At 41.9% G+C, this 27,397-nt stretch overlaps 1 protein-coding gene across 4 annotated transcripts in view; it reads right to left on the bottom strand.

Moving 5' to 3' along the window:
* The window catches only part of LOC126943204 (zinc finger protein 583), a 31,047-nt gene extending 3,694 nt beyond the window's left edge, over positions 1–27,353 (bottom strand). The window contains exons 1-5 of one of the 4 annotated variants that reach the window (XM_050771724.1): positions 27,282–27,353; positions 26,521–26,747; positions 14,462–14,560; positions 7,406–7,532; positions 7,053–7,148 (exon numbers count right to left, since the gene is read on the bottom strand). In XM_050771724.1, the coding sequence (XP_050627681.1) occupies positions 7,053–7,148; positions 7,406–7,532; positions 14,462–14,470 (232 nt within the window). In that variant the 5' untranslated portion in view covers positions 14,471–14,560; positions 26,521–26,747; positions 27,282–27,353. Of the gene's footprint in view, positions 1–7,052; positions 7,149–7,405; positions 8,161–14,461; positions 14,561–17,160; positions 17,297–26,520; positions 26,748–26,923; positions 27,212–27,281 lie in introns of those variants that run through there. The other 3 variants (XM_050771723.1, XM_050771722.1, XM_050771721.1) reach the window with 3 other exon arrangements.
* Between the last annotated feature and the right edge of the window lie 44 nt (positions 27,354–27,397).

The raw sequence follows: 27,397 nt of genomic DNA, 5'->3' as shown, positions 1-27,397 counted from the left end.
TACAAATAATTAAATATTAATGAACTCATTTAGTTAAAAGGCAGAGTTTATAGGAATCAACAAAATGAAAGACACAATTATATGCTGTTTATAGAAACCTCACATTATATATAAGAATACATTAAAAATAAATAGTAAACAGATAAAGATGTAACATTCAAACAGTAAGCATAAGGCCAGACTGACTATATTCGTGTCAGATAAAATAGACTTTAAAACTGAGTATTACCAAAGATAAAGAGACATATAGTAATAAAGGGATCAATTCACCAGAAAGAAACAATCTTTAATGTGTGTGCACCTAATATAAAGCCTCAAAATACATAACACAAAAATTGAAAGTGTAAGAAATAGGTAATCCTATAGTCATAATAGGCAACTAACGCATGCTTTGCTCAGAAACTGACAAAACTACGAGAAAATAGTAACAAAGAGGATCTCAACAGGGTTAACTACTTTGATCTAGTTTATATTTATACAACACTACAATCAACACTTGTACAACATGTATTCGAGTGCACACAGTGTGTTCAGTAAATAAGATAGACTATAAACCAAGTATATACAAACCAAGTCTCTATAAATTCTAAAGTACCGAAACCAAGGTGAGTATGCTGTCTAACCTCAAGAGAGGTTATATATCATGGGCCAAATCATATAAATCATGGGCCAAAGAGTATAGTAAGAGAAATTAGAAAATATCTTGGTTGATAATGACAATACAACATATCAAAATCTGAGGGATACAGCTAAAACGGTACTTAAAGGAAAATCTAGTTTTCAAATGCTTATATTAGAAAACAACTAAAAGTCTAAAAATCAATAATCTAAGATGTTACCTCAAGAAGTGAGGAAAAGGCCGGGCGCGGTGGCTCAAGCCTGTAATCCCAGCACTTTGGGAGGCCAAGACGGGCGGATCACGAGATCAGGAGATCGAGACCATCCTGGCTAACACGGTGAAACTCCGTCTCTACTAAAAAATACAAAAAACTAGCCGGGCGACGTGGCGGGCGCCTGTACTCCCAGCTACTCGGGAGGCTGAGGCAGGAGAATGGCGTAAACCCGGGAGGCGGAGCTTGCAGTGAGCTGAGATCCGGCCACTGCACTCCAGCCCGGGTGACAGAGCTAGACTCCGTCTCAAAAAAAAAAAAAAAAAAAAAAAAAAAAAAAGTGAGGAAAAGACCAAAGTAAACTTAAGGAAAGTGGAAGCAAAAAGTTAAGAAAGAAAATTAACAATACAGAAAAACAACAACAGAGGAAATAAAACAAAAGTAGGTTCTTTTAAAACATCAGTTATCAAGAAAAAAAGAACAGATATCAGCAACACCAGAGGAGTTATCATTACATATTGTACAGCTGTTTTTAAAAAATGTTAATAAATTGAACAACTCAGATGAAACACAGAAATCTCTTGAAAGACACAGCCTACCAAAGCTGATTCAACAAAAATCAGATAACCTGATTAACCCTATATCCATTAAAGCTGTTATTTAAAAAATACTTCAGGCCCAGATGTCTTCATTGGTGAATTCTATCAAATATTTAAGGAAGAAATAATATCATTTTATCCAAACTGTCAGAAAATAGAAAAAGATAAAACACTTTCCAACTTGGTTTCATAAGGCCAGTATTATCTTGATACCAAAACCAGATAAAAAAAATTTTAAGAAAGTAAACCTGCAAGCCGGGCGCGGTGGCTCATGCCCATAATCTCAGCACTTTGGGAGGCCGAGGTGGGCAGAGCACGAGGACAAGAATCATGACCATCCTGGCCAACTGGGTGAAACCCCGTGTCTACTAAAAATACAAAAATTAGCTAGGCGTGGTGGCATGTGCCTGTAGTCCCAGCTACTTGGGAGGCTGAGGCAGGAGAATCACTTGAACCCAGGAGGCGGAGGTTGCAGTGACCTGAGATTGATTCACTGCACTCCAGCCTGGTGACAGAGCAAGACTCCGTCTTGAAAAATATATATATACAAATAAATAAATAAAAGTAAACCTGCAGACCAATGTAGCGCATGTACATAAGGCAAAATCTTTAATAAAACTGGGCAAATCAAATCCAGGAAAATATGAATAGCAACATCTTGACCAAGTAGAGTTTATCCCAAAAATGCAAGATTGGTTTCACATTTGAAAATCAATCAGTGTAATTCGCCATATTAAAAGGTTAATGAAAAAAAAATCACATTATCATTTCAACAGATGTAGAAATAGTATCTGATCCATTTATTATAAAAATGCTCAGCAAACCAGGAATAGAAAGTAATATTTTCAAACTGATCAAGGACATCTAAGAAAAACTTACAGCTTACACTGACTTAACAGTAAAAATAGAATACATTTCCCCTTAAGACTGGAACAGCACAAGTACATCTCCTCTTACCCCTTCAATTACACATTAGACAGGAGGTCCTAGCCATTGCAATACATCAAGAAAAATAAGGTGTAAGGTGTAAGGTGTAATTCTCAAAGGATCAGAAGGAAAAAAAAAACTATTTGTAGATGGCATGATTGTCCATCCAAAAAATCCTCATAGACCTACAAAATAACTGTGAGGGCAACTATTAAATGAATCTAGCAAGGTCATAAGATGTAAAGTTAATACAAAAATCAATTTACATTTTTTGCCTACTAGGGGCAAACTATTAGAAAACCAAATTGTTAAAAAATTATATTTATTATAGCACTCAAAAAGCTATTAAACACTTAGGAAAAAAATTTAACACAGTATGACTACACTGCATACTACAAAATATTCTTAAGATAAATTTTATTATTTTTCCTTTTTCTTTTTCAGACAGAGTCTTGCTATGTTGTCCAGGCTAGTCTCAAAGTCCTGGACTCAAGTAATCCTTCCAACTCAGCCTCCCAAGTAGCTAAGATTACCAGCGCACACCATCACACCCAACTTCGAGACATTTTTAAAGACTAATAAATGGCTTAATAAACCATACTTATATTAGAAGACTCAATGTTAAGAGGTCAGTTCTTTTTCAATTGATGTACAGAATCAATGTAATCCCAGCAAAAATCTAAGTTTTTTGAGTAGAAATTATCAACTTCATTCTGAAATTTATATGAAATGCAAATGATCTAAAACAGTCAAGGCAATTTTACAAATTGCACTATCTGATATCAAAACTTACCATAAAGCTACAGTAATCAAGGCAGTATGGAACTGGTGAGACAATAGACATATAGATCAATGGAACAGAAGAGATTCCAGAACTATACCCACACATATATGGTCAAGTGATGATCAGGAAAAGTAGCAAGGTGATACAATTAGGAAGAGAAAGTGTTTCCTGACAAACGGTCTTGGGGCAACTGTATATCCATATGGAAAAAAAAAATGAACCTCAACCTTTACCTCACACAAGACACATACATTACCTCAAAATCATTCACAGAGCTAAATGTAAATGCTAAAACTTTAAAACTCCTAGAAAAATATCTTTGTGACCTGGGAGTAGCAAGAATTTCTTAGATATAAGAAGCACCAACTAAGACAAGTTAATGAATTGGATTTTACAAGAATTGCAAACTTTGCCTCCAACAGTGGTGGCAGTAGAAAAACAAAAAGGCAAGCCATAATTGGCATACATATAAGCCAATACATATAAATGATAAAGAACTTGTTTTAAGACAATATACAGAACTCTTACAACTCATAAGATAAACAATCCAATAAAACATGGGCAAAATATTTGAACAAATATTTCATAAATGTTATATGCATGGCCAGTAAGCATATGAAAAGAGGCTCAACATTATTAGTCATTCCAGAAATGCATACTAAAACTACAACACAACTTTTAGAATGACTAAAATTAAAAATACTACTAATGATACCAAGATTTGGTGAGAATGTGGATTAACTGGAAGTCTCATACACTGCTAGAAGAATGGTATAATTCCTTCAGAAAGCTGACAGTTTCTAACAGAGTTAAACATATACCTATCATATAACTCAGTTCTTCCATCTTAGGTATTTACCCCCAAAAAATAAAAATATATGTTCACACAAAGTCCTGTACATGACAGCTGTATAGCAACTTTATTTATAATAGCCCCAAAGTGGAAACAACCCAAATGTCCATCACTAGGTGAACGGATAAATGAAATGTTGCATTCATACTGCAATGATATAGATAAATTTCAAGATCATTATGCTGAGTGAAATAAGCCAGACATAACAAAATACATACTGTATGATTCCATTTACTTTAGATGCAAATTAATAAAAAACAACAAAGATCAGATTCATGTTTGTTTGGAACTGGGAGTGGAGAGTAGGATAGAAAGAAAGACACAAGCAATCTTTTGGGGTGATAGAAATACTAAATGTGTCTTGATTGTGGTGACAGTTTCATGGGTATATGATCAAACTGTACAATTTATATGTATCCAGTTTACTGAATATAAATAATTCCTTAATAATAATACTATCTGATCAAATACAATAAAACCAGAAAACTCTCTTTTAAACAACTCTGGGTGAAAGAAAAAAATTTTTAAGGTAGATTATCTAGTATGAACAGCAGTAACAAAAACACAAGTATCAGAATCTACAGGAGATAGACAAAGACAAACTTAGAGGAAAATTCATAGTCCTTAATAATCTCATTACTAAATAAAAGAATGAAATTAATAGATCAAGCTCTCATTTCAGCACTATGGAGATAAAAATAAATAAGAAAATTAGAAGGAAAGAATTAGTAAGGAGAAAATATGTTATGAATTAGTATGGAAAAAAACAGAAAATTGGAAAAGAATACTAATACATAAATGCATAAGCTAATTATTTAAAAATAAACTTATTTATGAACAGAGCGACCTAATAATACATGTATTCTTTTTTTTTTTTTTGAGACAGAGTCTCAAGTTAAAGTTCAGTGGTGTGATCTTGGCTCACTGCAACCTCCACCTCCTGAGTTCAAGTGATTCTCTGCCTCAGCCTCCTGAGTAGCTGGGATTACAGGAGCCTGCCACCACACCTGGCTAATTTTTGTATTTTTAGTAGAGGCGGGGTTTCACCATCTTGGCCAGGCTGGTCTTGAACTCCTGACCTCATGATCCATATGCCTTGGCCTCCCAAAGTGCTGGGATTACAGGTATAAGCCACCATACCCGACCAATATATTCTTTTTAAAAAAGAATAGTTATACAAAATAAGAAATTAAAATTGGAAACCATTATAGATATAAAAAAAGAAAAATAATTGTATATTACTTTGCTCAAATTCATGAAATCTGATAACCTAAATGAAAAGAACAATTATCTAGAAAAATTAAAATGCATAAAATTTAACTAAAGACAGGCTGGAGGCAGTGGCTCATGCCTGTAATCTCAGCACTTTGGGAGGCCCAGGTGGGCAGATCATTTGAGGTCACAAGTTCAAGACCACCCTGACCAACATGGTGAAACCCCATCTGTACTTAAAATACAGAAAAATTAGCTGGGCATGGTGGCGCATGCCTGTAATCCCAGCTACTTGGGAGGCTGAGGTAGGAGAACTGCTTGAACTTGGGAGGTGGAGGTTGCAGTGCACCACTGCACTCCAGCCTGGGCAACAGGTCAAGACCCCATCTAAAAATATATATATATTAACCAAAGACAAACTACAGAGATGCCATTTACCATGGAGGATACTGAGAAAGTTGTCAAAGATTCACTTCTCCCACAAAGGCCTCAGCATCAGGCTTTATCTCTCAAACTCTTAAGACCAGTGATCTCATTCATTCACACTGACATCTCTAAATCAGAGTATTTTTCTCAGACCCTATCTTCTAAACCAGTTGCATGTTGCATTTCTTTGCTTGGAACTCTCCTCATCTTATACATATAACCCTCTTATGTCCACAGCCAAATTTATCATCTTTCCTCCTATCAACCTATTCTTATGATTGTTTCTATTAAGTGTTATCATCTTGTAGTTATCCACACTTGTAAATAAAATTGGCTTTCTTTTTTCTTTGCTGGTGTATAAGCCTCTGAATAATCCCAAGAATTTAGCAGAATCCTCTTCTCAAAACATAAAGTCGGCTGGGCGTGGTGGCTGAAGCCTGTAATCCCAGCACTTTGGGAGGCCGAGACGGGCGGATCACGAGGTCAGGAGATCGAGACCATTCTGGCTAACACGGTGAAACCCCGTCTCTACTAAAAAGTACAAAAAACTAGCAGGGCGAGGTGGCGGGCGCCTGTAGTCCCAGCTACTCGGGAGGCTGAGGCAGGAGAATGGCATAAACCCGAGAGGCAGAGCTTGCAGTGAGCTGAGATCCGTCCACTGCACTCCAGCCTAGGCGACAGAGCGAGACTCCATCTCAAAAACAAACAAACAAACAAAAAAAACATAAAGCCAATGAGGCTTGGAAAAAGAATAAATAAATGCATCAATCCTTCAATCTAAAAGGAATTAGTAACTGAGAAAGGAAAAAAAACAAAAAACAAACCAAAAAAACCTAGCTTCTTTTTTTTTTTTTTTTTAGACAGGCTCTTGCTTTGTTGCCCAGGCTGGAGTGCAGTGGCGTGCTCTCAGATCACAGGCTCAGGTGATCCTCCCACCTCAGCCTCCCACGTAGATATTACAGGCGCATGCCACCAGCCTTGGCTGATTTTTTGTGTGTGTGTATTTTTAGTTTTACCATGTTGCCCAGGCTGGTCTCGAACGCCTGGGCTCAAGTGATCCACCCACCTTGGTTTCCCAAAAAGCCGGGATTATAGGCACCTGGATTTTTAAAAAATGAAACAAGGCAACCTGTATAAAACTAAAAGGCAAGGACAAGGAGATGCTGTGACATTTGGATCCAACAATAGGAAAATGGGTTATCAGAGAAGATTACTGTCAGAGAAGACCATAACTTGTGAGAGAATATAAACAGAGAGAACATATTGAGGAGCTCATGCTAAAGATGCCTCAATATTTCTTCCCAGACTTCGAATCTTTAAGAAAAGCTACCCAGGAAACATCAATGATGAACTGAAATCTTTCAGAATTGCTGAGCTTTTCCTGGCAATGTCTTCTATCTCCCTATTTCTCTCTTACTCACCAGGGCATGTGCCTCTTGTTCCCTCTTTCTTCACCATCCAGGGCTCTTTTCCTTGCTCCAATAATGAGATCACATCTGGCTTAGAAACAGAAACTCCTGCTTACAAAAAATAAAAGGGGAATTAGGCAGGTATATAAGTAAGATCAAGTTTCTGCATCATCAAGAAGGTGGGAGCATAATGGGAGGGAGCTGAGGAATAAGAATGGGGAAGATGAAGCTGCCAGTTCTACAAATTCAACCTATTTTGGGAAGCACAAGAAAGGTAAATTTAGTGAAGGACATCAGAGGTTTCCCAACATTACACTGGAGCTCAGTCCCATGTACAGATTCTGAATTACAGGAGACGTCCTTACCCAGTGATACCAAGCTCCTGTAGTTCTCCAACATCACTTTCCTGTACAAATTCCTCTGAGCGGGGTTTAGCCATTCCCATTCCTCTTGAGAGAAATTTACAGCCACATCCCCAAATGTCACCAAATCCTGAAATGACATAAACACATTCTTGCTCAACTAGTGTTCATATCCTCACATGAGCCTAGGTTAAAAAGTTAAATTGTCTATACTTTGAGAGAGAAATATTGCACATAGCAAAACTTTCTGACAGTATCTTAGGTTCTAGGCAACACATGTCAGATAATTACTAGATGACTTCTTTGTGCTTTGTTTTGATATTCTGTCATGGAAAGTACACAATTTGAGAGATAATCCTGTTGGAGAAAAGGATTTATAACATACACAAAATTGGAAAATAACAGAACACTGTAAATCGAGTATAAAATATGTTATTCATATTAAATGCCAGAGTTATTTCTCAATATTGGAAAATCAGATACACTGGGGAAGTAAAGAGCTTCAAGGAGGAAACAGGCTGAGTTAAGCTTTATAACGTGTATATGGCTGAACCTGGCATTTTTCCAAACTCAGTACAATGAAATGGTCAATGTTCCAGAGACATCAATAGGGTTGTATAAAAATACATATAAATATGTTTGATGCTTACAATATTGACTTTCTGAAATTAAATATACATAATAGAAACAGTAAACAAAGTTTTATACTGACTTGCAAAAATATGGCTTAAACGTATACCATAACAGAGAGCAATCAAGAAGCTGAGTGACGCTTGCAGTGAGCTGAGATCCGGCCACTGCACTCCAGCCTGGGCGACAGAGCGAGACTCCGTCTCAAAAAAAAATACCTAATGTGTGGGGAAGTATGCCACTGAATTTGTGCTTGCTGGCAAAGATAACATTAGCTAATCAGCTGTCAAAGTGATGCATTTCATCTCACTGATGACCTCAGGTATCTCACGTATTTTTTACATTTCATAGTACACATTTCATAATGACAACCTAGGTCTTGTGTGTGTTGTACTTTAAACATTTGTTTTACACAAATTCCTCCCCTGTAGATGGTTTAAATGAACGGAAGGCATATGGTTTAGATGAACAGCAGCTTGATGTCACAAAAGGTATCTGAATCAGGCCAGAGGTGGTGGTGCATGTCTAAAGTCCCAGGTACTCAAGAGGCTGAGGCAGGAGGATTGCCTGGGATGCTTGAGTCCAGCCTGGACAATATAGTGAGACCCTGTTTCTAAAGACAAACAAACAAAAAGGTATCTCAATCAAAACAAGAAAAAATTTGTCACAGATAAAATGAAGTTGATCTCCAAGACTGTGACTTCTAATGTCTTGAGAAGAAGAGTACTATTATAATAAATGTTTGAATCTGTATAATCAGTACTTGATAAGAAGGAATCAAAGAAGTACAATAAAAGTTATTTCAATATAGGACAAATTTCCGTTGGAAATAAAAATTTTCCTGAGACTGTGTGGAAGAGGCAACAAATGATTGCCTAACAGCTCTTGATAACCCCACTAAGTTGTAAAGATAGTTGGTAACTTATAAATATGCTACATAAGAGACAAAATAATATAATTTAAGCACTATTAATTTACTTAAATAGTGAATGTCTCCAAGTCTGATAATGAAATGCATCAAAAAATACCCACCGCTCTCACTAGAAGAACATACACAACTGTGCCTGTTTGATGAGCAAGAGGGTTTTTAAAATGTTACAGTACAGCTCCCAAATACTACTACTGCATGTTGAAGTAAGGATCTTTAAGATAACATGGAACGAGACCTAGTTCGCTCCCTAAAAATTAAAAATGGGTCTTCTTCCTAACAAGATAAATCAGCTCAAGACTTACCAGGGCTTGCTGTATGGTTAGGCATATGCATCTTGGTTTTGACATGTCACAGAGCAAAGCCTGTTCTTAAGCTGGGCTGACATAGAGATGGGATTCAATGGTACACACCTGAGCAGCTATGTTGATTCCTTAAATACTGAAATATTGCCACACTCACTGGTAAACAGCTACTGCACTGAGTGCTGCTAGTGACCAGATTTCTCCATAAGGAATTCAGCAACTGAAGATTAATGCCCAGCATGGCAGCAAACGCCAGGATCCCAGCTAAGATATGTTCTCGCTGTGTGCCTTTGCCTTGTTGGTTGTCAAATATGAACATCACCCCTACCCTTGTATGACTCTTTGCAGAGTAATGCTCCTGTTGAAGAAATACTCAAATACATCAGTGGTTTTATTTAGAAACCTTTTTAATGGAAAAAAAAAATGAGTCAATGTTAACTGCTACTGTCAGAACGATGCACAAAAATGTTAAGGAGGTTATCTATAAAGAAAGCAAAAGTATGGCTCCAAGAAACATCAATTACATGCATCAGCTGTTTAAAAAGCTTCCATCTCTGAAACACTTCTTAATACAAGGATATCTAAGGAAGTGACTTGTCACTTCAAAAAAGGAAAGGAATGTGAATCAGGTCTAAAAAGTAAAACTTGTGCTGGATAGGCCTGGGCACTGCTATTCATCAATTCTACTGTAACTCAAACACTTCAATACAAACTCTTTAAAATTTTGGGCAGGAAAGTGTTCCACACACATCATTTATTGTGTAGACATTAATGAAGAAGCTTTTGCTACACAAAGTCCTCAAGAGACATTTTTTAGCTGCACACATGAACTAATGCATTCTGTGTTTTAATTATCTGACATTTTCCTCTCAGCCAATGAGACCATGAATACCTTGCAAATGCTTTTTATAATTATTTTGATTTAATTTAAAAATTACTATCATTAAAGAAACTTAAAAATATACTCTCCAGTATTTCTACCCTCAGTGATTTCCCCCCACTCCTTTTTTTTTTAATTTTATTTTTTAGGAGACAGGATCTTGCTCTGTCGCCCAGGCTGGAGTGCAGTGTTACAATCATGGCTGATTGCAGTCTCAACTTGTAAGGCTTGAATGATTCTCCCAACCTCGGCCTCTCAAGCAGCTGGGACCACAGGCGCTCATCACCAGGCCCAGGTAATTTTTTTAATTTTTGGTACAGATGATGTCTCACTATGTTGCCCAGGCTGGTCTCAAACTCCTGGGCTCAAGTGATCCTCCTGCCTTGGCCTCCCAAACTGCTAGGATTGGAAATCTTTCACCCCCATGTCTACTCCCGTGTCACTCGACCTCCTAAAAGCAATTATAATTTATAGTTAGTATAATCTGTTCAAACAGTTCCTTATACTGATGTCTATGATTATGTATATATTTCACTTACCGATAATGTCAATTATTAGCTGAATAATATTATATAGTACAATTATGCTCTGTCTTACTTACTAACCCCTATGCTTATTTTCAGTTGGGTAAATCTTAATTTTTTTTTTTTTTTGAGACGGAGTTTTCTGCCCTCGTCACCCAGGCTGGAGTGCAGTGGCATGATCTCGGCTCACTGCAAACTCCACCTCCCATGTTCAAGCAATTCTCCTGCCTCAGTTTCCCAAGTAGCTGGGATTACAGGCACCCACCACCATGCCCAGCTAATATTTTTGTATTTTGAGTAGAGATGGGGTTTCACCATGTTGGCCAGGCTGGTCTCGAACTCCTGACCTCAGATGATCCACCCGCCTGGCCCCTCAAAGTGCTGAGATTACAGGCGTGAGCCACCGCACCCGGCTGGGTAAATCTTAATTTTTTACTATGATGTTGCATAGGTCTTGAATTATTTTTTTTTAATTGATTCATAGATGTCATTCTCTCCATTGAGACCAGGATTTCACAAAATTACTTAACCTCAAAAAAATTTTTAATTACACTATTTTGACCCAGCAACAATACGATCAAATTGTTTTTGAAGTGAAAAAAAACAATTAAGGGTGGGAGTAAAGTGTTGCCTTGCACTCAAAGACATCCTCAAAGAGTTCTTCAGGTAGAAGTAAAACAGAAGGAAAATGGAAGCATGAAAACACAGGAATAAATTAAGAGTTCTAAAGCAGTAACTATAAATAGAGCAATAATAATACTGTGGAGTTAAATCACCATAGGCATCTCATCCTGTTCAGGAGAAACAAAGGAAAAAAGAATAGATGGGATAAATGGAAAACAAACAGAAATACAGTAGTTTTAAAAACATATCTACAAGTATTATATTAAATATGTAATAAACACTAAAAGATTAAGATGATCAGGCTAGCCTTTTTAAAACTAGTCAATTATATGCTGCTTACAAGAGGCATACTTTAAATATAATCTTTAAAGGCAGAGGTTCTCAAAAGCCATGCATTAAAATCATCCTGGATACCTGTAATCCAGCTACTGGGCTACTTGGGAGGCTGAGGCAGGAAGATAACTGGAGGCCAGAAGTTCAGAACCAGTCTGGGCAACACAGTGAGACCCCATCTCAAAAAAAAAAAAAAATAATCCTGGGAAACCCAATAAAAATGTGTTTTCTTAGGTGCCACCAAAAGACCATGATTCAGGAGGTCTGGGGAGGGGTCCTAGAAACAGCATTTGGGCTAATGGATTCCATCTATTCTATACATCACACTTTCAGCTTTTTCTTTCTTCTGTTACCAAATCAGTAGCAGGAAAGAAGAGGTGTCTAGCTCTAGCTATCCTGGTCTCGCTCACAGATGAGGAATTCATCTGAATGCCTATTACCAACTGGGCACTATTCTAAGAGTCAGGAATACAAAGGTGAACAAAACAAAGTTTCTCCTCTTAATATTCTAACAAAGGAGAAAAACATTAAACATAAGGTCATACATGTCAGGTAGTGACATGTGACAAAAAACAAAAGAAGGTAAAGGGTGATTAAGAGTGATAGGGTGTTTATTGTAGATGATATGGTCAAGGTAAGTCTAAACGAAGAGGTAAGGTTTGAACAATAATCTGAGTGAAATGGGAGGGCAAGCTATGTCAACATGTAGGGGGATGGGGGAGCAAATGCAAAAGTCCAGACACAAGAAAAAGCAGAGTAAGTCTGAGAGACAGCAAATTCACTACTGTCATTAAAATGAAGAGAGGTAAATATTTGTAGAAAATGAGGTCTAGGAAAGCCAGGAGCTGAAGCACAAAGGACCTTATAGGCCATGGTTAGGATACTGGATTTCATTCCAAGTAAGACAGGAAGGCAATAAAGGTTCCGGGCATGGGAGTGAAATAATGAGCCCCATCACAGTCTCGCTACAGTGTCCTTCATCATTTTCCACCACCCTCTTAATATCATCACTCACCATCATCGACGTTACTGACCCTCAATGTATATTACAACTTCTTTTTTTTTTTTTTTTTTTTTTTTTTTTTTGAGACAGAGTCTCGCTCTGTCGCCCAGGCTGGAGTGCAGTGGCGCAATCTCGGCTCACTGCAAGCTCCGCCTCCCGGGTTCACGCCATTCTCCTGCCTCAGCCTCCTGAGTAGCTGGGACTACAGGCGCCCGCCACCGCGCCCGGCTAATTTTTTGTATTTTTAGTAGAAACGGGGTTTCACCGTGGTCTCGATCTCCTGACCTTGTGATCCGCCCGCCTCGGCCTCCCAAAGTGCTAGGATTACAGGCGTGAGCCACCGCGCCCGGCCACAACTTCTTACATCTGACTCAGTCACTAACTGGTTACGTGGACATGTCACTCTCTTCCCCGGGCCTCCTTTTCTTCATCTGTAGAATGGGAAACTTGGACAAGATCACCCATAATTATCTTCCTGGCTTTACTGTTTTATAAGCCTAACACTGTGCTGTCTAATACACTAGCTACTAGCTACATATGGCTAAATTTAAATCAAGTAACATTTAAAAATTCAGTTTCTCAGTCATGCTAGTATATACAAGTCTTTGTAGCCACATCTGGCTAGTGGCTTCTATATTAAACACTGTAGATATAGAACATTTCTACTGTCAATCATCACAGAAAGTTCTATTGGACAGTGCTGTACTAGCTGATTTCTGCATCTCCCTCACCTTACTCTTTCTCCATTCTCTATATTTTAACCTAGAGGTTTGTGTTTTTTAATACATATTTAACCTATATAATGTATTTAACCTCTATGTATTTTTATCTATGTGTAATTTTTTTTTACTAAATGAATATTCCATCCCTTCCCTATTGATTTAAAATAACATCAGTACATCATATAATTAAACTAGTATACACTAAATTCTATGAAGACAAAGACAGGGCCTATTTTTATTTATCACAGCACTTAGCATAAGGTCTTTAATAACTATATGTTCAGTGAATGAATATTTCCATTCTTATGGAATTCTTATACTTGAATTTGTTTCTTAACATCATATGTTTCTTCTGGCTCCATTCCACACTATCTACTGTTTTCATTATTATAGATATATACAGCTTTTATTTTAATGTAGATTTAAGTGCTCTCCCATTACTCTTTTTCAAAAAAAGTTCTATTTTTTACATATTAATTCCACTTAACTGGATGACCTAGAATAACATAGCTGTGGACACTGAGAATGTCCCTAAAATGGTACCTCATTATTCCCTGGAATACTATTCTTTAAAGCCCACAGAGTGCTTGGAAAAATCCCTGCCCTAGCTGACCCACACTTTAATATTCAAGACTCAACACATCTCACTCCTCAAAATCACTTTGAGCAAGAGACTCTGCCCTGTTCTGTGACTAAGACCACCTGACAACCCTCCTGTCTCGCCTTCTTTTCAAACGTAGGTCTGTGGAAAAGCTTTATTTATGCTAGTGGTTACATCTGAACATACACCTCAATCTCAATGAATCAACTTACTACAGTGAAGGTTTTCATATACCAGTGAGTGTATTTTTGCATCTTGAGAGCTTCTAACAGACACTAAACCCAGAGGAGGTGCCGAACTATTTCTTGAGTGAAGATAAAAATGCTGGCTGTGGAAAAAAAGATGACTAAGCTTTTGGGGACTTTTACTGGAAAGCAAGATATGAGGAACGAGTCACTGGATGAATGGAACCTTGTTAGGTTGGAGTATTTTGGAAGAAAAACAAAATGTTCGTATAACCTAAAAAATAAGATGGCATTTTAGGGAAGAGAGAAGAAATGCTTCCTTACCTTGGACATGGCTTTAAGGATTCCAGAATTTGACAGTTCTTCTGTCCTACTCCTTCAGGCTCCTCTCCAGGAGAGGGATGGTATCCTGAGAAAGTAGAGCTGGAGAAGGAAAAAAAACCATAAAATGCCAGGCCTGCCCTGCAGCTGTCAGTATCATCAGCCTAGAAACCTTTCCTTCTCTTTCTCCTTCTTTCCCCAACCTCAGGAGTAAATTAGAGATATCACTGAGCAAGTCATTTATATCTAAATTTACAATTCTTTTGCCCACATGCTTTGGATCTTAAGAATACAACATATGGGCCAGGTGCGATGGCTCACACCTGTAATCCCAGCACTTTGGGAGGCTGAGGCGGCGGATCACGAAGTCAGGAGATCAAGACATGAGGCCAGGAGATGGAGACCATCCTGGCTAACATGGTGAAACCCAGTCTCTATTAAAAAATACAAAAAATTAGCCGGGTGTGGTGGTGGGCGCCTGTAGTCCCAGCTACTCGGGAGGCTGAGGCAGGAGAATGGCATGAACCCGGGAAGCGGAGCTTGCAGTGAGCCAAGATCACGCCACTGCACTCCAGTCTGGGCAACAGAGCAATACTCTGTCTCAAAAAAAAAAAAAAAAAAAAAAAAATACATGTTCTGTGATTAGGTTACCTTTCCTTTTATAATTTAAAACAAAAACAGCAATTACACAATGGCATTACCAAGCAAGGATTTCCCTCTCTTTCACACAGGAAGGCTCTTCATCTGAGTAATTAATTATTCAAGGCATCATGGTAATAAGGAATTAAGCCAAACTGGAAACCAGGTCTAACTTTTAATTCTTTCCACCCGATCATGATGTTGAAAGGAAATATATTCCCACCCTTTCTGCAAGGATGAGAGATAAAGCTACAAAATAAAATTTCTCAGAGAAAGCATCTCTATACACAGAGTGAGCGTCAGAGGGTCCATGTGGTGTGGTGGACACTCGATCAAAGAGTCAAGACGGCCTGCTTCAGGTCCTGGCTTATGACAACCCACAATTGAAAACTAATCTCTTGACTTTTCTGGGCAATCTCCTCAGAGAGAAAGAAGGAGAGAGGGAAGGAGGGGCAGACTATGCATGAACAGTCATCCAAACCCTTATCATTAATTCTTATCCATCAGACCTCACTGTCTTGAAGAATAAAGCTATTACCTAAGAAGCAGCATAACTTAGTGGTAAGAATGACTAGGCTTAAGGATCAGAACACTTGGTCTCAAACAGCCAAACCACGACATGCTACCTCTACAACCTCTGGCAAGTTAGGTAACCACTGCAAACCTGTTTCCCTATCAGTGAAACGGTAACTATTCCCTATCAATTGTTGGGAGGATTCTGAAATGATCTACATAAAGCATTGAGCACAGTGCTTGGTACATCCTTTCTTAAATAAATTTTCATCTTTCTGTCATTTATTTTCATAAATAGCACATGGTAGGTCTCCCATTCCTTTTTCCTGTTAAATTCCTCACATGCCCCCAGAGACTGAGAGGGATGGAAAAACTACTGTGCCAGAGGACAAGCAGCCAGTGTTTTCAGGCTTAAGTCTGAGGCTCCTGTCTGTCTCTCCCTTTCCAGCTCTCTTCCCCTCTCCCTTTTTCCATCTTCTCCCCTTCATCTCCATCTCTCTGTCTCTCCACCACAACAGCAGTCTCCCAAACCCCAGAGAACACCAGCATCTCCAAGCACCCACATAGCTTCCTGCCCACACAAATCACAGACAACAAACCACACAGTTTGTCACTCTGGCACCTCCCCTGGCAACCTATGGACATGCCCCCACATTGTAGCCCGCCCTGCTCTCACAATGGGTCATATAAGGCCATTCTGAGTCACACTGTCACACTCACTGTCGGAATGACACACAGTGCTAAGTCACACAATCTCCCTCAGTCTCACATAATCACACACAGTCATGCACAATTTCACTGTCACATACAATCTTAGTCCAACAACACGAACTCTGTTCACATAGTTTCACATACAGTGACAGTCTCACACACTGTCACACAAATTCTCAGTCGCAGTTTCACGTGGTCCCACATCAACAGCCACATACCGTACACAACCACACATAGCCTCACACACGGTGACATGGCCTGACATACTGTCACAGTCTCACGTGATCCTACACACATGGTCAAACTCTGTTCACAAAGTCACACACACTGTCACATAGTCTTACATTATCCCGCACACACAGGTCACACACACAGTGACATGGTCTTACACACTGTTCACACACGGTCTACACATAGTGACAGTTTAACACTGTCACACACTCCCAGTCAGTGTCACACATGGTGATGTGGTCTTAAACACAACCCACACGGTCCCATATACTGTCAAAGGCTCCCGCACATACAGGGGCAACGGTCTCATACTGTCACACACATTCTCACACCCAGTCTCACACTGTCACACACAATCCCACATTTGTCCCACATGGTCTCACACTGACACACATATTCACACACGGTCTCACACACATTCTCACACTGTCACACACAGTCTCACATTCTCACACAGTCACACATGGTCTCACACACGGTTCCACACTGTCAAACACATTGTCACACACGGTTCCTTAATGTCACAACATTCTCACACACTGTCACACACGGTCCCACACACGGTGGCATGGCCGCTCTCGGCGTCAGCTCCATCCCGCGCTCCTCACCGCCTCCTCCCTCCGGTGGGTACTTCCTTCGCGCGGTCCTTGGAGGCCGGGGCTGGGCCAGGGCCCGGGCCAGGGCTCGATCCTGGCCGCCGGCCGCGCTCACAAAGGCGCCGCAGCGCTAGGGCAGGCCGCAGGGGCCGCTGGGAAATGAAGTCCAGGGCCGGCGCGGCGCAGAGGATGCTGGGATGGTGGCCGAGGGTCCCTGGCGGCAGCAGGTCTCGCCGCTCGTTGCGGGTAGTTTCTGCTGCGCCGCCTTCCCTAGTAAGCCCACCTCCGCTGGCCTTCAGAACCCCACTCGGACCAGCTGAACCCTCTCAGGCCGTTCGACCGCCCGTTCACCCACCCGTTCCACCTGAGGCCTGGGAGGACCCGCTCTGACTGCGCAGGCGCAGCTGGCTCGGGTCCCCAAAGGCTGCCAGGCCGGGGCGCTGGCGCGGTGACGCGCACGCGCAGTAGCCGCGTCCGCGCTCAAGCGCTCGGTGTGGGGTTGTGAGCCCAGCGCTGAGAAAAGGGAGCCTGGAGGACCAGTGTGTGGCCAGAGCCAGCTGGAGAGGGGCCCGGTAGGACGTACGGGTGATTAAGCTGTCTGGCAGCCCGGGCTTTCTCTTTCCTTTCCCTTTCTGTTTCTTCTCTCCCCGCCTTACCCTGTTTTTCATTCACCATTTATTGAGCGCCTACTGTGTCGGGCACTGTCGTAGGCCCTGGGCACACGGCAGTGAACAATCAGACAAAATCCCCACTTCATGAAGCAGCGTTCTAATGCGGGAAGAATTCAATAGGAAAAAATTAATAATAAAGGACACTGATGCATACTGGGAAGTAATGCGTGTTATGAAGAAAAGCGAAGCAGAGTGTTAAGACCATTCTTTCAGTTCTTCCTTCCTTCAGTTATGCCCTCTGAATCAGTGGAAAAAACAAAAGGTGCATTTTTTTCCCTATTATCTCGAGAACTAATCATAACAAGACTTCTCTGACCAAATATGGGGGAGTTTCCCACACATACCAAGCACCCGCATACCAAGCAAGCAGTGAGTTCAATGAGTTCTGCAGTGAACACCAGCTGGGTGTCCTCCAGTTCAATTCCGACGCTGTCTGCTTGGAGATGGGTCAGACACCATTCGCTGAGGGCTCAGTTCCCAAGCCTGCCTCCCCCTTCCCACTAGTCACAAGTCCAGTCTCTGGAACATCTGACCCCACCAACTTCAAATTGGGATTTTCACCACCCCCTCTTTGCAATTCAGTATTTTGCTAGAGTGGCTCACAGAACTCAGGAAACACTTATGTTTACTGGTTTATTATAAAGGATATTACAAAGGATATAGATGAAGAGATGCATAGGGCGAGGTACAGAAGAAAGGGTGTTGCACCCAGGAACCTCCACATGTTCAGCTATGTGGAAGCTCTCCGAACCCTGTCTTTTGGGAGTTTTACGGCTTCATTACATAGACATGGTTGATTAAAATCCCCTCCCCTCCTTGGGGTTGTGGGTGGGGTTGAATGTCCCAGCCTTCTAGTCATGCCCTGGTCTTTCCATAACCAGTCCCCATCCTGAAACTATATAGGGGATGCCAGCTATCAGTCAACTCATTAGCATACAAAGAGTTTTTACTCTTACTTTGTAGTTTCTTTTTTTTTCTTTTTTTTTTTTGAGACGGAGTCTCGCTCTGTCGCCCAGGCTGGAGTGCAGTGGCTGGATCTCAGCTCACTGCAAGCTCCGCCTCCCGGGTTCACGCCATTCTCCTGCCTCAGCCTCCCGAGTAGCTGGGACTACAGGCGCCGCCACCTCGCCCGGCTAGTTTTTCGTATTTTTCAGTAGAGACGGGGTTTCACCGTGTTAGCCAGGATGGTCTCGATCTCCTGACCTCGCGATCCGCCCGTCTCGGCCTCCCAAAGTGCTGGGATTACAGGCTTGAGCCACCGCGCCCGGCCTTACTTTGTAGTTTCTAAGGATTTTAGGAGTTCTATGCTAGGAAGATCAAATATATATTTCACAATATCATACTCTCTTATTCCTATTCTTCAATGTTTTTGAAAATATTTTATAAACTCCTATCTCTAGTTCTATCTCCCAATCCTGTACCATCCCTTCCAAAATCCTGTTATGCCCTTCAATTGTTTCATTTAATTGTCTGATCAAAGTTGCCAGTGACAAAGAGCATCATAGAAGCTGGGAATTTTATTTGAGAAAATAAAAAAAATGCAACTATGATAGCAGCAAATACTAACTAAACTTCTTTTTTTTTGAGAGGGAGTCTTGCTCTGTTGCCAGGCTGGAGTGCAGTGTTGCTACCTCAGCTCAATGCAACCTCCACCTCCCGGGTTCAAGCGATTCCCGTCTCAGTCTCCCAAGTAGCTGGGATTACAGGCACACGCTAACATGCCTGGCTAATTTTTTTTTTTGTTTTTTAATCTTTAGTAGAGACAGGGTTTTACGATGTTGGCCAGGCTGGTCTCGATCTCCTGACCTCGTGATCCCCCACCTTGGCCTCCCAAAGTGCTGGGATTACAGGCATAAGCCACCATGCCCAGCCAGGGTCCTGAGATTTATTTTCCTTTCACATCTATCCGATTGAAAACTATACAACTTTTTAAAAGAATAATCACATGGCAATGAAGCAACATGTAAAAATACTTCTTGTGTTAAGGTTTCTTAAAGGAGGAACAAAACTGATGAAATTGCATTATGACTGCAACATTGGAAAACTATTCCTATGAATAAAAAGTAAAAGGAACACAATCCACAAAAATTGTAGTTGGGTTGTGTTTGAGTGTTGAAATTGTTAGAAATAAATTTTCGGGCTGAGTGCGGTGGCTCATGCCTGTAATCCCAGCACTTCGGGAGGCCAAGGCAGGCAGATCATGAGGTCAGGAGATTGAGACCATCCTGGCTAACACAGTGAAACCCCGTCTCTACTAAAAATACAAAAAATTAGCCAGGTGTGGTGGCAGGTGCCTGTAGTCCCAGCTATTAGGGAGGCTGAGGCGGGAGAATGGCATGAACCCAGGAGGCAGAGCTTGCAGTGAGCTGAGATTGCACCACTACACTCCAGCCTGGGTGACAGAGCAAGACTCCATCTCAAAAAAAAAAAAAAAAAAAATTTGCTGCCGCAAAAGAAGTAGCACTCTAACATAAATTTTCTCAGCAAGGCAATTTTACTTCTATAGAAGGGTACATCTTGCAGATGGAGCAATGGTGAGAGCACACCTGAACAAGGGAGGGGAAGGGGTTTTTATCCCTGATGTAGGTAGCCCCTACTGCTGTGTCATTCCCCTATTGGCTAGGGTTGGACCACACAGTCTAAGCTAATTCTGATGGGCTATATTAAAGATAGCAGCGGTAAGAGCCAGACTGGTGGGGTGAGCAGTTTTGGCAGGAAAGACTGTTATGGAACAGGTGACTAAAGGTGACTTAGGTTAGAGCAGGTGACCAGGGGTGACTCACGATGGAGCAGGTGACCAGAGGAGCAGATGTGAACTACTGATCAGAACTGGCAGGGAAGTTGTTTACTGAAACTAAGGGCAAGGAGATGAAGAGAATGAGGAAGTTAAACTTTAAAATGGAGAACAAAGAACTGAACATACTGACATACTGATTCTTTGAAGAGAAACTTAGAACTCACTGTCTTGAACAAAATTATGATTGATATCTTCCCCTCACTTTTTCAAACCAGACAGACAAGACTTGTTTAAAATAAGGCATCAGTAAACTTCCAGGTTTTGGCAGTCTTTTCGACATTTCACAGATGCGTGAAGAGAGTAGGCATCTTTACGAAACCACCTTTGCAAAGACTGTATCAGTGAGAAAAATTGTTACAGTAAACTGAGCTAACCCCTTTCCCTTAATTATTCCTGGGCTATAGGGCTGAGCTAACTTTGGAACACACTTACACTATAGTCTAAATAATGGACGAATGGGAGCCATTCGTCTGAGAGGAGAAGAGGATGGGTCCTGCTAAGGTGGTGCCATTATTCAACTGTCAGCCATTACTCCAAAAGTTTTAAGATGTGCAACTTCCCCAATTACTACTGCAAATAACATCACCACTGTAGAACCTCAGATTGGCCTTTTGAGATATCTTTTCGGGTTTTTTCATGTCTGACACCCATGGCTCCACCTGGACCTGATGGTTCCACTTGGACTAACCAATCCAGCTCCCGTGGCACCACCCAGCAGCAATTCAGCCCACACAAGGAGAGCTCTGACCCCCTATGATTTCATCTCCAGCCCAACGAATCAGCAGCAAGCACCCGTTACCTGGCCACTCTTACCCCTTCCCCCAAACTGACTTTGAAAAACCTCTAATATAAGAGCTTTGGATGAGATGATTTGAGTACGAACTCCATTTCCCATGTGGCGTGGCCAGACTCATGTCTGTTAACCTCTTTCTCTACTACAATGCCATGGGCTTTCTTTATGCAGTTGGCAGGAAGAACCCCTTGGGCAGTGGTTACATTTAGCCAAGGAGGCTAGATGGTAACATTTTTTATTTTTAGCCATTATCTCTTAAGCTTCTCCTTTTGGCAGAACCTTCTACAAAGCTTGGTAAGAGTCACTAAGTAAACTTTGATTTGCTTAAAAACCACATATATTCTTTGTCTCAGGTGAGCAGCAACTATTTGGGCTGGTGGTGCAGAGGTAAAAGAACTTACCAAGATAGTTGTGGGTAAAGAAAGGCAGATAGATTTATTTATTTATTTATTTATTTTTATTTATTTATTTTTTTTGAGATGGAGTCTCGCTCTGTCGCCCAGGCTGGAGTGCAGTGGCCGGATCTCAGCTCACTGCAAGCTCCACCTCCCGGGTTCACGCCATTCTCCTGCCTCAGGCTCCCGAATAGCTGGGACTATAGGCACCCGCCACCTCGCCTGGCTAATTTTTTGTATTTTTTAGTAGAGACGGGGTTTCACCGTGTTAGCCAGGATGGTCTCGATCTCCTGACCTCGTGATCCGCCCATCTCAGCCTCCCAAAGTGCTGGGATTACAGGCTTGAGCCACCGCGCCCGGCGAAAGGCAGATTTATTAAAGACAGTATGAAAGTGTGTTATCAGGGAGCGACAGGCAGAATCAGCAGAAGAGGAGCTGACTGCAAGGAAACAAAGGCTAGCTGGAGATTTTATAGGATGGTTCCTGGGCTGATGGATAACGCCAAGGCAGCAGGGAGCTAACCTGCATTCTTCTGTCACTCAAGGTGTTTGATGATAAATGTTTGCGTGCGTTTGATGATAAGCAGGGAGTTTGTGAATTATGTTCATGATTTGCTCCGGAGGGCTGTATGTCCTGGGCCATAAAGAAAAGCAAGCCTATAGCTTATCTGCTTCCTTTTTTGTTTATATATCCTGGACCATGAAGAAAATGCAGATCTATAGCTTATTTGCTTTATCTCTTTGCTTTCCGCTGGTCCCACCAGCCTGACTCCTTTTCCCTAAGTAGGAATCCACATTCTTCCTAATGGGTAATCAGCAGACATATGTCTACCTAGCACACCTAAGTTTAACATAATTATCTAAATGCAAAATCTTGAGGAATAAAGACAAAAAAACCCTCTACCAGGCACAGTGGCTCATGCCTGTAATCCCAAGTGACATAGGAGTTAAAAAGAAATTATTTAGGCAGATAGTGAGGGTAAGGAAATCCTCGGTACGGTTTTCCTTTTAATGAAAAGCAGCCCCTGAGTCATTTCTAACAAAGAGCAGCCTGAAAAATCAAGCCGCAGACATAGATAAGCAAGCTGGAAGCTTGCACGGGTGAATGCCGGCAGCTGTGCCAATAGGAAAAAGGTACCTGGGGGCCAGGCATGTCCAACATGGCAGCTCCATCTTCCCTTTTGTCAACCAAAAGGGAAGTGTACAGTAAGGAACAGACAGCATGGCCCTGGCCAGGCAGGGACCCCATCTGCATAATAAAAGATTAGGGTGGGACAGCCAGCTTCTGATTGGCACACCTGGTCCAACCAATCTTTGGGGCCTATGTATATCAGACACCACCTCCTGAAGCCAGTCTACAAAACCCCGTGCCCCATGGAAGTCCTACCTGGGAGCCCTTCTCTCTCTGCAGGAGCTAGAGCTGTTCTCTTTTCTCTTTCGCCTATTAAACCTCTGCTCTTAAACTCACTTCTTGTGTGTCCGCGTCTTCGATTCCCTTGGCGTGAGACAACGAACCTCAGGTATTTACCCTAGACAATGACGCAGCATCATCAGCATTTTGGGAGGCTGAGGCAAGATGATCACTTGAGCTCAGGAATTCAAGATCAGCCTGGGCAATACAGTGAGACCCCCATCTCTTAAAAAAAAAAGAAAAGAAAAATTAGCTGGTGTAGTGGCACGCACCTGTGTTCTCAGCTACTTGGGAGGCTGAGGTAGGAGGATTGCTTAAGCCCAGGAGGTTGAGGCTGCAGTAAGCTGTATTTGTGCCACTGTGGCAAGCCAGATCTCACAAAAGCTGAACAGGCAGGCCTCCATAACAACTGTTCCAGCATTGACTAAATGGTTAGGTTAAATATTAAAGGCTGAGAGAGTCAGTGCCCTAACACAAAGGCTGCTGATTTGAAGCATGACAAGGTAATGAAGGAATGGTCACACTCCTCATCCCAGGATCCATTTAGGATTAAACAAGTTTTACTGAGGGTCTAAAGGCACTCCCCAGACCTCCATAACTTAGTAGGAGACAAGGTAAGGGTAATCACCTTTGGCACTTGGACCCAAGTAGAGTAAGTAAAATTACTGAGGCTCTGGAGGAAGGTTCCCAAGACTCAGACCTTAGTTATAGATGAGAAGAAATTAATCACTTATATCTTTAGATGAATGCACACTTACATGTAGACATATAGCTTAGAAGGTGGATAAGCACTGGAAAACTGTGTAATTTTGAGTTGTCTGGCAATATTTTTCTGGCCCTCTCCCTGTACCTGGTTACAGAAATAAAACTCTCTTCTTTTACATCAACATCTTGTTATTGGGCTGCGAGAAAAAGCAGCCTGGTCCTCGGTTCAGTCCAGGAACACCACTGCATACCAGCTTGGGTGACAGAATGAGACCTTGTCTCTTAAAAAAAGTCCTCAGAGGCCGGGCCGGTGGCTCACGCCTATAATCCCAGCACTTTGGGAGGCCGAGGCGGGCGGATCACGAGGTCAGGAGATCGAGACCATCCTGGCCAAGATGGTGAAACCCCGTCTCTACTAAAAATACAAAAAGTTAGCTGGACGTGGTGGCGAACACCTGTAGTCCCAGCTACTTGGGAGGCTGAGGCAGGAGAATGGTGTGAACCCAGGAGGCAGAGCTTGCAGTGAGCCAAGATCGCACCACTGCACTCTGGCCTGGGTGACAAAGCGTGACTCCGTCTCAAAAAAAAAAAAAAGTCCTCAGAGAGAGAAGGTCACACGTATTTTATCCTCAGTTGTCACAAGATGCAATACATGTATTTTTCTCCTGGATTAGTACTGGAGAAAAGCCTTTTATCCTTTTTCTTTCTTGGCTATGGATGTCCAGTTGCTGCAGCACTGTTTGTTGAAAAGGTTATACTTCCTCCATGGAAATTTATTATTATTATAGTGCACAGATTTTAGGTCAGAAAAATTGGGGGAGGTGCCCAAGGTCATTCAGAGAGTAAGTAGCTAAGATTGGGTTAGAGCCCACTTTGTTGTTGTGTGATTCCTTGCTTGGATTACTATGCACAACAGAATATGGCCCACCTCCCCACAGTTGATCTCATTCGAGTGATAATGGGTGATCCTGAAATAGAAGGAATCTGGCAGAAGGATGGATATGGCTGGGTGTGGCGGGGTGATGGTTAACAGGAGAGGGAGCTGCTGGAACTCTGCATGTGCTTTGGCACAGGAATGTGTACTGGGAAGTGGCTGACTAAAGACCTATGGATTCCATGGAATGGAGAGGCCAGCTCAGAGCATTCTCATACTCTTAAAAGGAAGAAACTGGAAGCCACCTTCTAAGTGGACCCTGAATGATCCCTGCCACCTAGTATGTATACTCTTGTGTAGCCTCCACCTACTTAGACTCACAGCTGATTTTGTGACCAAGAGTATAATGGTGTATGACTTCAGAGGCTTGGTTCAGAGTCAGAACTGGCCATTTCATCATCTTCTAAATTTCTCTCTGGCAGATTAATAAATGTGAGAAAGTAAAAATGGTATAGAAGAAAGCCTGAGAGATGGCTGGCTTTGTACCTGTTTGGTCCTTTTCCTTCCTTTCCTCCATAAGCAAATACTGACGCATGTACATATAGACACACACAGTGGGATGTTAAAGGGAAACTAGAGCCACTCGCCCCTTCCCAAGATCAGAGAACCTAGGAAAGATGACTTTTTGCATCTACCCTCTGCTCTTGAACTCACAACACTGTCCTGAACCACAAATAAGGTCAAGTAGGATAAATCTACAACTGTCTCCTCGACTCTTTGCTCACAAGTGTGAAATTCAACCGTCTTTGCTGAAGTTGTCTCTTAACCAACCTCTGAGCTTTGCTTCTATTATTACATCATTTTATTTGACCCTCAGGACAAAACTGCAGGCCCAGCATTACATTCTTCCCTTTATGGACAAAACAAAACAAAACAAAACTGAGATAGGCATGAAGAAACTAATAAATGGCTGAAATGGCATTTGAATCCACACCTGTCTAACTCTAAAAGTGTGCTTTCTACCACATCACTGTGCCTGCAAGGAAAATACAGCCTCTACCCTCTCTTGAAGAATGTGTAAAGAGGCAATATGGTGTGTTTTGGAAAAAGCATCTTTGCAGACAGAAAGCATTAGCTTCAGCCACATCATCATCCTTATCCAGCAGCAGTAACATTATTTTACACATATTGGCTCAGTTACTCCTCCCAAACAACTCGATGTGTTAGATGCTATAATCATCCTCACTATCAAATGTGGAGACCGAGGCACATCTCTTAAGACTAGAGTTCGGCCGGGCGCGGTGGCTCAAGCCTGTAATCCCAGCACTTTGGGAGGCCGAGACGGGCGGATCACGAGGTCAGGAGATCGAGACCATCCTGGCTAACACGGTGAAACCCCGTCTCTACTAAAAAATACAAAAAAAAAAAAAAAAAAAAAACCTAGCCAGGCGAGGTGGCGGGCGCCTGTAGTCCCAGCTACTCGGGAGTAGTCCCAGCTACTCGGGAGGCTGAGGCAGGAGAATGGCGTAAACCCGGGAGGCGGAGCTTGCAGTGAGCTGAGATCAGGCCACTGCACTCCAGCCTGGGTGACAGAGCGAGACTCCGTCTCAAAAAAAAAAAAAAAAAAAAAAAGACTAGAGTTCAGGCATTCTGGCTCCAGTCTTAGAGATGGTAGAGATGATTAAGGGCTCACACTCTTACCCACTTATTACACCATAGAGCTCACCAGGTCTGAGGGAAACAGGATCAAATCAAAAGACAGTAACTCAGGACTCCGGGCCTGACTCAAGGACGAACTGTTCCATCTCGGACAGGGAGGGCTTCCTCATTCTGAGACCCAGAATAACAGGTCCTGACCGGCATCTGGCACTCGGACTCCCCATCATATTGGACCACACTGGCTCGGGATGTGTAAAGTCCTGGGCTTCTCACACGTGATGGCACCAAAGCCGCCTAAAAACGAGAAAGAATTAACACCTACCTGCGGCGGTCTGGTATTTGACCAAGAGATGCCGCCCCATAAAACTCCTTTACATCTTTATAACGTTTTTATTTTGCGTTCTCCTTCATAACCCACATTTAATTCGCCATATATGTAACGTTTAAAAATAGTTACCAGATAAACTTACGCTTCCAAACTTTTAAGGCTCCTTCCAAACCTTCTGGTAAAACTGCTGTTCCACGGAAATGGGAACTTAACGGATGAGGGAATCTTCCACAGCGGCACACAATTGTGTATCCACCGCTAAACGGTACCAGTCACACAGTCAGCGACCCACGCGGAGTCGAAGTGACCACCACACACCGTCACAACAATCACGCACACACAGTGACAGCCCCTTGCCCACTCGGTCACTCGCGCACAATCTCTCGCTAGAGAATCACACGCAGATAGCACAGCACCAAGAACCCCCAGGAAGGGACCCAGGGACTCGAACACACAACTCTCTCCCGCGCGCAGGGGAAGCACGCCTGCGCCCGGCTCACCTCGAAACATCGCGAGATCCGGCTTCAAGGCCGGGCTGCGGCCTTCACGCCTAGAGACTATGTTTCCCAGAAGTCACGGCGGCGCCGGCCCTATCATGGCGCAGCATCGGTGTGCT

Source organism: Macaca thibetana, chromosome 19 (assembly GCF_024542745.1).
Source record: "Macaca thibetana thibetana isolate TM-01 chromosome 19, ASM2454274v1, whole genome shotgun sequence".
Classification (NCBI taxonomy): Eukaryota; Metazoa; Chordata; class Mammalia; order Primates; family Cercopithecidae; genus Macaca; species Macaca thibetana.
This window is presented reverse-complemented; position numbering and strand designations above follow the sequence as displayed.